At 40.6% G+C, this 13,837-nt stretch overlaps 1 protein-coding gene across 3 annotated transcripts in view; it reads right to left on the bottom strand.

The window, feature by feature from the left end:
- Positions 1-830: 830 nt before the first annotated feature.
- ALG5 (ALG5 dolichyl-phosphate beta-glucosyltransferase) overlaps positions 831-13,837 on the bottom strand; it is a 32,758-nt gene continuing 19,751 nt past the window's right edge. For all 3 annotated transcript variants that reach the window (XM_045287146.1, XM_045287147.1, XM_004711273.2), the window contains exons 7-10: positions 10,327-10,386; positions 4,821-4,972; positions 2,342-2,427; positions 831-1,034 (exon numbers count right to left, since the gene is read on the bottom strand). In XM_045287146.1, the coding sequence (XP_045143081.1) occupies positions 919-1,034; positions 2,342-2,427; positions 4,821-4,972; positions 10,327-10,386 (414 nt within the window). In that variant the 3' untranslated portion in view covers positions 831-918. The remainder of the gene's footprint in view (positions 1,035-2,341; positions 2,428-4,820; positions 4,973-10,326; positions 10,387-13,837) is intronic.

The raw sequence follows: 13,837 nt of genomic DNA, 5'->3' as shown, positions 1-13,837 counted from the left end.
GACGTCACCCTTCACCCACTTTGTTTGTTTTTTTAAAGGGAATGATAACGCTAGGGCGGCAGGCACATTTGTAATAATCCATCATTTGAGATCAAAAGGACAAAGTTAAGATTAGGAAAGGAAGAGGATTCGGAACACAGGGTGGAAGTTGGGGATGTGATGTTACAAGTGATGAATTAAAAAAAACAACCCACTGGAATTGTAATCAATGAGATGAAACAAAATGTGTATGAGTTTTTGAATGGAAAACTGTTCTCTGTAAGCCTGCACAATTCTCAATGAAAAGTTGGAGTTAAAATGACACACACACACCACACACACACAAAGGTATAGACCTAAGTGTAAGACATGTCAAGAAACAATAGCTACATTTTGAAAATGTTGGTTAATAAAGATTTCTGATAGTTTAGCAACTTTTTTACTTACTGTGTAACAATACCTTGTGACAAATCCTGTGTTTCCTAGAGTTTTCTGTTGTATATGTCTTGTAAAACTCATAAATTTGTGGATATTTTAACTTATATGCCAACCTTTACATCTCTGAATACTTCACATGATCATGGCTTATATCTAAGTTCTTGAGCATGAAGCAAATGCAGGCACTTTAAAGTAAGAACAGTGGCTTCTGCCTAAAAATTCGATTTCTAAGAATTCTAGTCACAATCTAAAGCAGCAAAATAGCAAAAACAAAAGAAAATCTGACCTTTGATGGCAACACACCTAAATACTAATTAAAAAAACCCCCCACAAAACACGTATTTAATAGGATGTCAAAATTTTAGCTCATGGCACTATATTCTACGAAACAGTCCGGAGGCAGAAGACAGCAGTAGATTTATCCCAGCTTTATTTAAGTCTGTGATTTCAAATTAAATACTGTGACAGTGATGTCGAAGACAATCAAACCCTGCAAGTCCTCTACTTCTTTTTCCTGGCGTGCTCCAGCCTCCAGGCACCCGTCATGTACCGTAGACGTATAAAAAGTAGGTCCTTGCCCATCTGCACCCAGCTCCAAAATGGAACTAATTTAGAACCTGTGGTTTAAAATGATAAAAAAAATTAATTAGCTTAAATGAAATTCAGGGAAGACTGTATCTTTTTGGAAATGAATTTCAGAAGACAATCTACATGATTGTTAGGAACCTTTTAGTCATCTCCACTCCACTGAAATCTTAGGGCATAAAATATGAATTTTTTCATAGCTGAAAAGTGATCTGCTTTTCTTATGGACAAGTAGCCCAAACATTCTGAAGTGAAACAAAACCCGGAAGGCTTAAACCGTGAGGGTTCCAAATGTCTCTACTATAGGAACCATGAAGGAGGGACCACTGTGACGGAGGGCTCTAGGATGGCCCAATAGGGAAACTACCTAGTGAGTGCTGGTTAATGGAGATAGCTGCATAGACAAACAAGATGGAGCATCAGAGTTCTATCACTCTTGCATACGGATCCAATTTTAATGGTGACAAATAATGCCTAAGAATATTTTGTGTAGCCCTCTCTGTCCCAGGCTATACAGCTTTGCTGATTTATTAATCTGTCTTAGCTGTCCTAGATTCATGGTGGTCCTGTGCAGAACAGGATCAGACTGTTGGGATCAATAAGGCTGTTGATATTTTTGGCTTGGGAGGGGAAGTAGGTTGCTAGGCCTCTTCTGTCAGGAAGCTGATGAAGCCTGTTCAACAGGCCCCATAGCAGCACCAACACACTAACAGATGCGTGTTGGCTGGGCATCAAATCCAGGTCTCCCGCATGGAAGGTGCCACAGGTAGGCCAGTCTACTGAAATGTCCGATCCATAAATCACAATGGATTGACACTTGCCTAGAGATAAACATCCACTGGGAGAAAGATAAGGTAGCATTTAAGTTACACTTTGTCTTCACAGACCACTTATGTAAGATGCCAGCCTTGGAAACCCTGTGGAGTTCTGCTCTGTCCTGCAGGGTTACTGTGAGCCGGAATTTACCTGAGGGCAGAAGGGGTGGGAGGAAATGAACCATGGTGGCACAGCAGTTGAGCTGCTCACCGGAAGGTCTTCAGTTTGAACCTCCCAGCCACAGTAGGGGAGAAAGACTTGGAAGTTGGTGCCTGTAAAGATTGGCACTCTTGAAAACACTATGGGGCACTTCTCCGAGGTCCTAGAGGTTCACGGTCAGTCTGAACTGCCTTGATGGCAGTGGGTGTGGGTTGGTTTTCTCTTGTGGACCTGGCTCTTGAAGTCAAGGCAGCTGCTAACAGGTGAAGAGGTAAAGGGGGCGAAAACCAGTTGACTTTATGAGATATTTGGTCTGAGGTCTCTCTCCCTTTCGGGCTTATCAGCTGTAATATAAACAACATACCTTCAATTTCGGTCCAGTTGACAGCAATTTCTGCTATTGGAATCTTAAAGAACTGTGCTATGTACAGCAGCTCCACATCAAATGCCCTGCAATAAAACATATATTAGGATTTATTTTTAAGGACAAGTAGAGTGTAAATCATCCCTTCCCTGGCATGACTTGAAGCTTACACTTTAACACTGAAGGTCATATTCACATAAGGTCATTTGCTCAGAGGCTCTGTGGGTTTGAGGCAAATGAGATAATTTAGTAGCTCACTGCATAATATTTAGATGATGTAATATGGTATCTCCGTTACAACTCAGAAATGTTTAGTGGTGAAAAAAGCCTCTTGGGCTCCAGTAGAAAAGGCAGCCTTGGAACCTCGAGGATGATGGTTCTCAATTGAGCCCGAGCTAATTCAATAGAATTCTGAGCAGCTCTAGGAGCAAGCAGTATGACCCTGTTACAGTACTTGATGATGTTCTTTTAACACCAGAGGATGAAGGTTTCTTTTCTACAGAGCATGTCTCTGAGGCCATGCCAGTTTCTGAAACCCTAAAAGATCAGGACTGAAGGGTCCCAAACAGCCCTGCAGGTGGGAGTGCAGGTGGGTCTGAAAAACAAGAACTAAGAGTCTGTGTAAGAAAGCGCTGGACTTAAAGATTAAGTTTAAATAAGTCTGCCTCAGAATCAGAGCGACTTGGGATGGGAGGACTCCGCATGGACGGCACCATGCTGAACACGTGATGACACGAACGCTTTTTGATAGAACAGTGAGACCCCAATCCCCTTTCCCTATCAGGCCCAACCGGACAGGGGTGCGAATCACGGAACAGGAGACCAAGGACAGGTTCAGGGAACAGGCAGAAAGATAAGAGCAGCCGAGACATAAGTATCTGAATGCTGTGACAGATAGTTCCTACCCCTTACAGAGCATGACGCCACATGGAAACAGCAAAGGTGAACTCCCAGGGATCCTTCCACGGAAGAGAAACACAGGAGGAATGTCAAGACCAAATTTAACTACTCAAAAAAAAAAAAAAAAAAAAGTACAAAAAACCCAAAGGTTTTAAAAGTATGTCCTAATGGTAATGTCCCAGTTGAATGCAGAAATTGTTAAGTAGTATCATTAACATCACACGCAAGTCAAATTTTGCTGAAGTTGGGGATCAGTATCATTTTCAATATAAAAATACTGCCACATCACCATGTTGAACAGATATGTTCCTAGACCATTTGCAAGGTCCTTAATGACTGGAGGCATGGCTACAATTCCAGTGCAATGCATTAAAAAATGTTAACGTTAACTCACCCTAATATTAATAACTATACGCATATTGAATTTGCTTGTCGTATACAAAAGGAGCCCTGGGGCACAGTGGTTACGAGTTGAGCTGGTATTTGCCAGGTCAGCAGATCCAAACCACCAGCCACTCCTCAGGAGAAAGACCAGGGCGGGGAGCTCTCTACGCTCGTAAACACTTAGTCTTGGACACCCACAAGGGCAATTCTGCTCTGTCCTATAGGGTCACTATGAGACTGTGTATCTCATTGTGGGAGCAGAAAGCCTCCTCTTTCTCTGCCGAGGGGCTGGAAGTTTCACACTGTTGATGTTGTGGTTAGCAGCCCAATGCGAAACCCGCTATGCTTCCGCGGCTCATTTTGCAGGAGGGGTTAAATATAATCGGTCTCTTTCATGTTGGTTTGTTTTTAACTTGAAACCGACCGATTTTATTTACCTCTATTAAGCAGAGGACCTAAACATAATTGATCACGTTCACGTTGTGAAAAAGCGCCCCGGCTGCAGCGTGGTGGTCTGGGAAACGAGAAGTCCCAGGGCGGGGGCGGAGAGGGAGAGAAAGAGGAGAGCCACAAAAGTCCTGGTGACGGATGCGATCTATAGAAGGGCCGTCTCCAAGGTTTCTACCTTCTACCTGCTGCCACTATCGCCAACAAGAGGAAGCTGGCTGTGGTTGGAAAGAGGGGTGGGAGGTAGAGGAAAGTGGGGTAGAGCTCAAGGGGTGGGAGAAAAGAAATGTAAGCTTGTCTTACAAACCGATGGGGAAGAGTCTACATGTGAGAGACAAGACATGCCCAGGATTAGGTTCCTGTGCAGGGAAAAGGCGACGCAGAGATTGAAGGATTGTTTTTTAGGAGAGAGAACTTCGCTTAGCGAAGAAGTTAAAAAATGGACACCCTAATGTGCATTGAGACACCTGAGCCTGCCCTGGTTCTTCAGTGAGGGGGAAGCCTATGGAAGCAGGATGTTTTCAGACACACTCTCCATTTATATTGTCCACAATTTAAACCAGATGTTAAGTTTAAATAGGTTCTAAGGAGCTCCAACGTAGTAAGCATATAAGGGTGCACATTAAGCTCATACAACAAAGAGCCCATTTTTTCTCTAGATGTTCATAGAATGCGAGGCTGTGTTTCGTTCCCTGGCCTACCTGCTGTGTGAGAAGTCACACCAGATACATCCCAATCAGGAACCTACCAGCGTTCAATGTGCAGAGCTGAGAATGTCCGTACAGCTGCTTCTCGAGTGAACAGTTTGAACCCACACTGTGTATCTCTGATGCCTTTGACACAAAGGAACCAAACCAGAAAGTGGAAGCCATACATGAGCAGAGTACGGAAGTAAGAACGCTGAAAACAAAGACAAAATATAGATGACTTTTCCATTTACCTGTGAAACAGACATTGACAACATCTTGTAGACACTGCATCTTAAAATGTGACTGAGCAGATCGTACATCGGAACATTGTTGTCCATGAGCCTCATCAGCCAGGCATACTGAAGGAACAGTGAGAAGGCCTACAGTTTAGACGCAGAGCAGAGCCCTGCACCAGCAGCAAGTGATGTCCCAGAGGTTGAGTCAGATAAGAAAAATCACTACGCTTGGGAGAGGCAGCTTGAAGTGGATTTCCGAGGCTTACATGAGCAAGGAGAACATTGTCTTTACCTACCTGTTTTATGCCCCATGTACATTTCAGGTTCAAAATGTTGATGGTTATCAGAATGTATTGAAAGAGACAAAATCTTAATATTAGGACCTGAAGCTTGAGACCTTCTGATGGAAATATTGATAGAATAGGGGCAGCAGAATATCACCTAAGCTCAAGTCTAGAAATGCTACACTCCGCGGAGTCTGTAACAAACAAGACTCTCTCTCTTTCTTTTGACCAGACTGTTCCTTATTGGGCATAAGCAATGGTTAAATACGACTGAGGGTCTGATCATAGAGATTTTAATATTTATGCTCCTCAATACTTCTATTTCAAGCAATGTGAGTCTTCACAATTGTTATTAATGATTAGTTTTATTAGTAGCAACAATAAATAAAATTCTATTCATGACATACTGAAAACATTTAAAATGTAAAAAAAATACACCATTAATTTCCCTAGTAATTACAAGTTTTCCCATTTAGGGGTATTTGAAAATAATAGATCTCTATACATGTTCTAGGACTAAGGAACTAGGTATATAGAATGATACATTACATATGTACACATGCAAATTTCATGGGCCGATGCAGAATGTGTCAGTTTGCTATAAATATCAGCAGGTCACCAATGGTGGACAGACAGACAAGTGAGCTTTCAGATTACGAAAGAGTAGAAATAAAGGAGAGGTGGACCACTTTTGAAGGGCTAGCCCCTGCATGCTTCCCGCATAGCCATGGAGCACTGTCTGACAGAGTGCCAGGAGACGGGCCCTCAGATTGGAAGGCACTCAATAGACAAATGGGGAAGAGCTGTCTGCTCAAAGGTGAGTCACCCTTACAGGCGTGGGTGGAGCGAAGTCTTGGGGATTTTTATTTATTGATGGAGGAATGACTTCCCCAGAAGTCATGAGAAGAAATAGCCATTAATAATCAGAACACAAAATGTATGAATCTAGGAAAATTAGAAGTTGTCAAAAATGAAATGTAACCCATAAAGATAGATATCGCAGGCATTAATGAGTTGAAATGGACTGTTATTGGCCATTCTGAATTGGAGAATCATTGGGTTTACTCTACTGGGAATGACACAGTGAAGAGGAATTGACTTCTATTCACTCTTAAAAAAGACAAGTTCAGGATTTATTTTGAAATACAATGCATGGTTCGTTCCGGGTTTAGGCACCAAAACAAACAAACAAACAAACAAACAAACAAAGAAATACCATGTGGTCTGAAATAAGATAAAATCCATACATTTATGTGAGGAGGACCCATTAATTCAACTTTTGTTCAAGGGCATGGGAGAAAGACAGGGCTTTTTGACTCCCATAAACAGAAACTCACAAGGGCAGTTCTACCTTGTCCTATAAGGTTGTTATGAGTCAGCATGACTCAATGGCAGTGAGTTTGGTTTTTGGAGTTTACTCAAATTTATGCACCAACCACTAAAGTTACTGATGAGGAAACCAAAGAATCGCATCAAAGTCTTCGCTCTAAAATTGATCAAACATGCAATCCAAGATACACTGATAATTACTGGTGATTGGAATGAGAAAGCTGGAAACAAAGAGGAAGAATTAGCAGTTAGAAAATAAGGTCTCAGTAATGGAAACCATGTCAGAGACCACACGATAGAATTTCTCGAGACCAAAGGCTTATTCACGGGAAATACCTTTTCAACAACCTAAGTGGTGGTTATATTCGTGGACACTGACAGGTGGAATACATGGGAATGGTTTAGTTATTCTGTGCAAAGAGATGATGGAGAAGCTCAATATCATCAGCCAAAACTAGATCAGGAGCCAGCTGTGGAACAGAACATCAATTGCTCATATCTAAGTTTATACTAAAGAAAATTAAAACTAGTCCACACGAGCCAAAATGTGACTTTGAGAATATCCCATCTGAGACCATTTTAAGAATACGTTTGGCCCACTGGGCATGACTGATGAAGATCAGAGGAGCTGTGGGATGACATCCAACACATCATATCTGAAGTAGAAGGTCATTAAGATGACAGGAAAGAAAAGAAGACACAACGACTAGAAAAAATGAAATAAAACATCAAGGGCTTCAGATCAAATTTAAGGCTGAGTAGTAATTTAATGATTCCTCAGAGAAAAGTTAAAGATATCAAATAAGCACTAAATGATTCTATTTTTGAACGGTTTTAGAAGGACACATTTAAGAATACAAAACATTAATATAACACTAACACGAACATCACCATCACTGCTATACTGACCACAGTGTTGCTACAGGACTCCATTTGGAGCCTTGCTGGCATAGTGGAGCACTCATTGGACTGCTAACCACAAGGGCAGCTGTTTGAATCCCTTCCCCTCCATCAGCTGGCCCTTGGGAGAAAGATGAGGCTTTTCACTCCTGTAAAGATACAGCTTTGGAAGCCTACAGGGGCAGGTCTACCCTGTTTTATGAGCTGGAACCTGTTTGATGACATTCAATTCTTCTTTAAAAAAAAAAAAGTTTACAGGACTTATTTGTACTGTGTCATATTTTGCTTACCACACTGAGAAACCAACCCACTGCGTCATCAAGGGGATGTTCAGTTCACAGGGACCCTAGAGAAGGTTCCTGGCTCTGTGCCTCCTCAGGAGACCAGATGGCCTCACCTTTCCCGGCACAGCAGCTGCTGGGCTTGAGTTGCCAACCGTGCTGCGGTTAGCAGTACCATGCCCGCTTGACAGAGCCACCAGGACTCTACCTGCCAGAGAGCAGGAAGACAGAGGACAAGCTTAAGGGCGTTATGTTGAAAAGTGTTTAGGAAGTATATTTTCTGAACACTATTTAAGAAACTACTGAGGTTGCTGTTAACTACCTTGTCTTATTTTAAAATAACCCCCCCGCCTTGTCCATAGGCCATTATGCAAGAGTCTCTCTTACATGTGGCACATTAAGAGAAAACAGAGCAGCTCAGAACTGGAAGGCTATGGTGCCACTTCACCAGCAAGTATTAGACACATGTCTTGCTTCTTAGAGCTGGCTTTCTCGAGAAAGACAGCTACAGTTCTGTGAGATTCAACTTCAAGGAAACGGGGAGGCGCTTGAGCAACAGCTCTATCATCTGCAGGACGCAGCTGCCCATTTCTAGTCTGTGGGTCAGTTGACACTTACAGTCTGCAAAGAGCAGCCATTGGCGGGTTTGGACTTTAAGTGACCAGATGGATGGCTGGATCAACCCAGATGGCTGGCTGGATCAACCCTAAGATAGGTCCTTTGATGCAGGACTGAGAGCAATTCTAGGTCTAAGATTTCTAGGGAAAGAATGAGGAATTTTCAACAAAGGAATGTTCTAAGTGAAAAGACTGCACCATTAACACACACCCCATCCCCAGCCCAAAACACGGTTCCTTCCTACTGCGACCAACAATACATGAAAGTCCCAACTCTTGTCTAGATTAAAACAGCTTTCTGACCAGTCTGTTTCCTCATTCCTTTTCCTTCACTGAGTAGACATTTTTCTTCATGTTCAAAAGAAAAAGGAAAACTTTTATAATACCAGTCTGCTTTCACTTAGTGTTTGTGTTGGCCTAGATAGTTTTACCCAGATAATTACTGTATTTATCATACCTTTCTGATGTCATCGGATACCTTCTCCAAATGGAAAACCAAACTCACGGCTATTTGATCCACACTGACTTAGAGTAACCCTATAGGAAAGGGTAGTGGAACTGTCTTTGTGGGATTCTGAGACTGAAACTCTTGGTTGGAGCCGAAAGCCTCATCTTTCTCCTGTAGAGCAGCTGATGGTTTTGAACAGCTAACCTTGCAGCTAGCAGCCCAAGGCACAACCATTACACCACCAGTGTTCCTCTATATCTTAGGTATTTCCTTATAGAGTCTTCTTATTCAGGCTGCAGATATCTCACCTAGAGGATATAATTACACTTCCTACAGTGAGAAATTTAGCATTTCTTACTGCAGGCAACATTGTGCTTAACATCTTGGAATATACTTTTCCCTTTTTTTTTGAACCCCCAGTGTATCAGTAAATGGATGACGTTAGTCCAGCTAATCTCTACGTTCCAAGAATGTGATATCCCCTGTGATGAAAGGATCAACCTTGAATCTACAGGGCACAGATTATTGAAGTAGACACTGAGGTGGTTAAGATCATCTTCTGTTTTTCTCTGAAAGGAGTGGGGTAGTTTTCCACACATGAACATACCGTAAGCGGTTCGTGACTCCTCAACCTGTATATTGAAGAAAAGGATTTGAATGTCTTCACACCTGTTTCAGAATCCTTAATGCAAGGTACAACCTTTTATTCCAATGATTCAAAAATGGCAGTATGCTGTAAAGGTGATCCGAGAAACTGCTAAAAATGCAGGTTTCTCGTGCAAGGAACACCATTAAAAAAATATTCTCCCCAGATAATTCTAACCACACATCATCCACCTACTCGATCACTCTCATAGATAAAACACTGAGAATACAATGGACAATCGCTTAATGCACTAGACATATTTTAAAGTGCAAATAGTAAAGTGAATAATTCTGTAATAAGGTATCTTTTTTCTTTCAACTTATTTCAAGTTTCCTAGGATGGCCCACAAAAATTAAGAAATGAGGATTCTAATGTCTTCAAAGATTTTTCTAAAACTAATAGGCACAACTGTTTCTAAAATGTAAGGAGGCACAGAACTTTTCAAAGAACAAAGTTAAGAAGGAAACATTGGCACTTAGAACAAAACACAAAATATAGCACTTCAATGTGCCAATATGAGAAAAACAAAAGGGAAGGTGAGTCATTAAGGAGCAAATGTTAGAAAAACACGCCTCACGACTGCACGAGACACTCCATGTCTTTACAAAAGTGCCTGCACCCGACAGCAAAGGATGTGCACGTCCTTCTCAACTATTCTAAAAAAAACCCAAACCCATCCATTCTTGAACGTGCCAATCTGTTCCAAAGGTTCCAAAGATGAGTACATCATTTTGTTTGGAAGGGACCGGGTTTGTATTCTTGAAAAACGGACCACATATGCCCAGAAAAGCAGAACTGCCACCCGCCAGCTGATGTTGCTTCACCTGAGCAATCGAGTCTTGTTCCAAATGGGCTCGGGATCCACACGCGATAGCCATGTCATCCTGAGAAAAAAACAGAATCTTTGGTTTTATTTTTAGTATTTAAGCATCACTAATATAATTTAGTATTTTTAATGTGACTTTTTCATTTTGGGGAAGCTATTTTTGGGTTGTTGAGAAACATCAGAAATCTTTAAAAGGTTTACTGAGCAGTTTAGATTGACAGCCTCTAAAAGCCCACTTGTACTTCCCAAACGACATTGTTTTACAGTTCAATATGTTACTTTAAAATTCAAATCTTGATTTAATTTATTAGAGAAGAAAAAAAAGCCAGTGATATCAGAAACCTTTTCCAAAGATCATATTTATAAATGTGATCGTACATGTATACCTGAAAAATCCGAGAATACCAACTGAACAGTTATTATGAAACAATAATACAATGAAAAAGATGGGTGGGCACAAACTGAATACATCACAGGGCTTCAAAAAGTGTGGAAAAAATCTATTAGATTTCAATTCGATTTTCCCACGAACTTTTCAAAGGCCTTTTATAAACAGAACACTAGCCTCATATGTACAAACAATAAAAAATATAATGGGGGCACCGCATTACTTCTAAAAAGGAAAACTTAGACATAAGCTTTCAAATCGCCAGGGCAAGGCTGGAATAAAAGCCATTTAAATGGTGCAAAGGGAAACAAAAGCAGAAGTAAAAGGCACAATGGTGGCACTGAGCTCATGGATGCAACGCTGTCAGGAGGGTGTGAACGTGCTAATCTACAAAGAAAACTACCAAGAAAACTTTACCAGTAACTCGAAAAGCTGCTTTAGAGTTAATATGGAAAAATAAAAGGAGAGGCAAGGATGAGCAAGAACCTACCCCAAAGGATTTAAGAGTACAAAAGTGAAGTAATCAATCACAAGTAAAGAACTAGAATGCAAACAGGCAAATCCATGAAGCAGAATGGAAAGGCCAGAAGTGTGCTCAGCAACATACGGGGACTTGCAAGGTGGTCAGATGCCATTTGCACCAAGGGGAAAAACAAGGCATAGCCGACAGATGGTGTAAGGGTGGTTGGTAGCCATTTGGAAATCAAATTAACTTGACCTGAATCCTCATACTGTGAGATATTCCAAATACATCAAAGATTTAAACATAAAACATCCAAAATAATAAAAAAAAAAAATTAAGTAAGGAAGGCCCACAGTACATGGAACCCAGGAGAAAATGGAGATCAAGCGGGTCACAAAATTAAAAAGATACATTTTTAAGGCAAAACAACAATAAAATCCAACTGAATTCCACATTAAAAGACACATAAATTAGGGAAAGATATTTGCAATGCGTACTACAGACAAAAGGTGAACCAGCAGATTGCATATAGAGTGGTCCTGTGGAACACTGAGAAAAGTAGGAACAGCCTGCTGAAAAAGAGGCGAAGGATCTGAACAGAGTTCAAAGCCAAAACAGTCAGTCACTTATATCGGAGCAATTCAAATATGACCTATCAGCTCTTACCATGTTCTAACGAAATACTCTACAGATGTTAATTTGAGCATGGTTATCAGAAGGGGGGGGGGGACCCAATTTAATGCAATTCTACCACTTTGAATTCTTCCAATCTATACAGCTGTGTATATGTAAAATGACTATCATGCAGGGATAACCATTTTACTACTGTTTGTAACAGCAAACGTACAGCATGTACATCTAAATGGGACTAGCCATGAGACCACGAAAAAAACCCAAGTACTTTTATGTATAAATATGGCTCAATCTCATGGTAACGACAATAGAACACTGTGTAGTGTACCTAATTTGCATTAAAAATAAAACTGATTGTGGTGGCAATTGTACAATACTACTTGTTGTGACTGAACTGTGGAATGTTATCTGTATTAACTCCCAATAAAATGGTTATGAAAAAAGTACACAATTTACTTTTGCTGCAGATATAGGAAGTTATGAAAAATCCTTGTACATAACCAAACACCTAGAGGGAACGAGTCATGGGGGTTGGGGGGTCGGGACCAGAGTCTTTCAGGATATGAAGGTCAACTGGCACAAAGACAATGTTCCACGTCCTGACATGCTGAGCAGGGACTAGGGTCTTCAAAGTTTGTGAGCGGTCATTCAAGGTGCAACCATTGACCTCTCCCTGTCCAGAAAAAAGAAGAGTGATCAAAGTGCAAAACACTTAGTTCAGAGGACTAATGAACCATGCAAACTCTACAACCCTGAGATCAGAAGAATGTGATGGTGCACAGCTACCACTAATAACTGCTCTTCCAAGGGTCACATGAGAAGATTCTGGATAAAATGTGGAGTAGAACTCAAAATCATAAGAGACCAGGCTTACTGGTCAGATAAGGGACTTGTGGGACCCCCCAGGACTATGGTTCTTATCTAAGTCCAGAGCTAAACTTAACCTCTGTTTAAGATGAAAATGCAGCGTTTACCCAAGGACAAAGTTCAGAAGGATGGGGAAAAAAGGTGGAAAAAACAAAACCAAACAAAAAAAGCTCACAACAACGCCAAAGGAGGAAGTCCCCACACTGAAGGGACTGTAATGAATGAGTTGAAACAAACTGTTTATGATTCACTGAATGTAAAACAATGATCTATTAAGTCTTTACCTAAGTCACAATAAAAGGTTAAAAATTGTGTTCATAAAAAACACAACAAAACATATGCTTATTATCTTCCAGCTGGAAGTCACACTGGTTGAAAAGCGAAGGTGGTTTCACAGTACACGGTTTCATCCCATGAGAATGATGAATCGCTCACTAAACATGACCTCATTCCATGTCCTCACAAGAAGAACCCTATGTTGGATTCCTTTCTTTAGAGAAGTCACAGAAAAAGGAGTGTGACTTTTAATACACAGTCGCATAGTTTTATTATAGAGTCAATTTGTTCTTTAAGAGGCTCTCCAAATTCTCCCTGTGTATGTGATCGACTCACCAAATCTTTGCCAGTTTTAATTGTTCTCATTTTAAATTTGTTAATTTAATAGGGGAAAACTATTGCCACATATACAGGGGTCATTCTGAGTTGGAAAAGACGTGATGGCAGTGCGCTTGTCTGTTTTTTGATAATTATATTACCACATATAGCTTACCTGTCTTTAAAAATAAGAAGGCTCCACACACAAAAAAAAATTGAGACTATTTAGTGGTCATCTGAATTTTTTGGGGGAAGTTATCTGTTACATGCTTTGCCTACTGTTAAGAACGATATTTCCTTTTATTTCTGGCAAAAGTAGCTTGCACCGGAAGGGAGAAAGTAGTTCCAGTACTTTTCATAAAGAACCACATTGAAGGTTTAGGCAGTTTATGGCAAATAAGCTTAATTCTCAACCCAACATCACTCAGCAAAAGATTCATCTAAATTCTCATTCCTCAACTCCTAAGCATTAAGTCCCTAGAGCTTTTTTTTTTTTTTAACCTCAAAATTTTTTTCTTTTATTTATTTATTTTTTTAATATATATATATATATTTATTTATTTA

This window comes from Echinops telfairi, unplaced genomic scaffold, assembly GCF_000313985.2.
Source record: "Echinops telfairi isolate 266 unplaced genomic scaffold, ASM31398v2 ScPeMD7_11;HRSCAF=52, whole genome shotgun sequence".
NCBI lineage: Eukaryota > Metazoa > Chordata > Mammalia > Afrosoricida > Tenrecidae > Echinops > Echinops telfairi.
The sequence above is the reverse complement of the archived record's forward strand: the minus strand, read 5'-3'. Positions and strand labels throughout refer to the sequence as shown.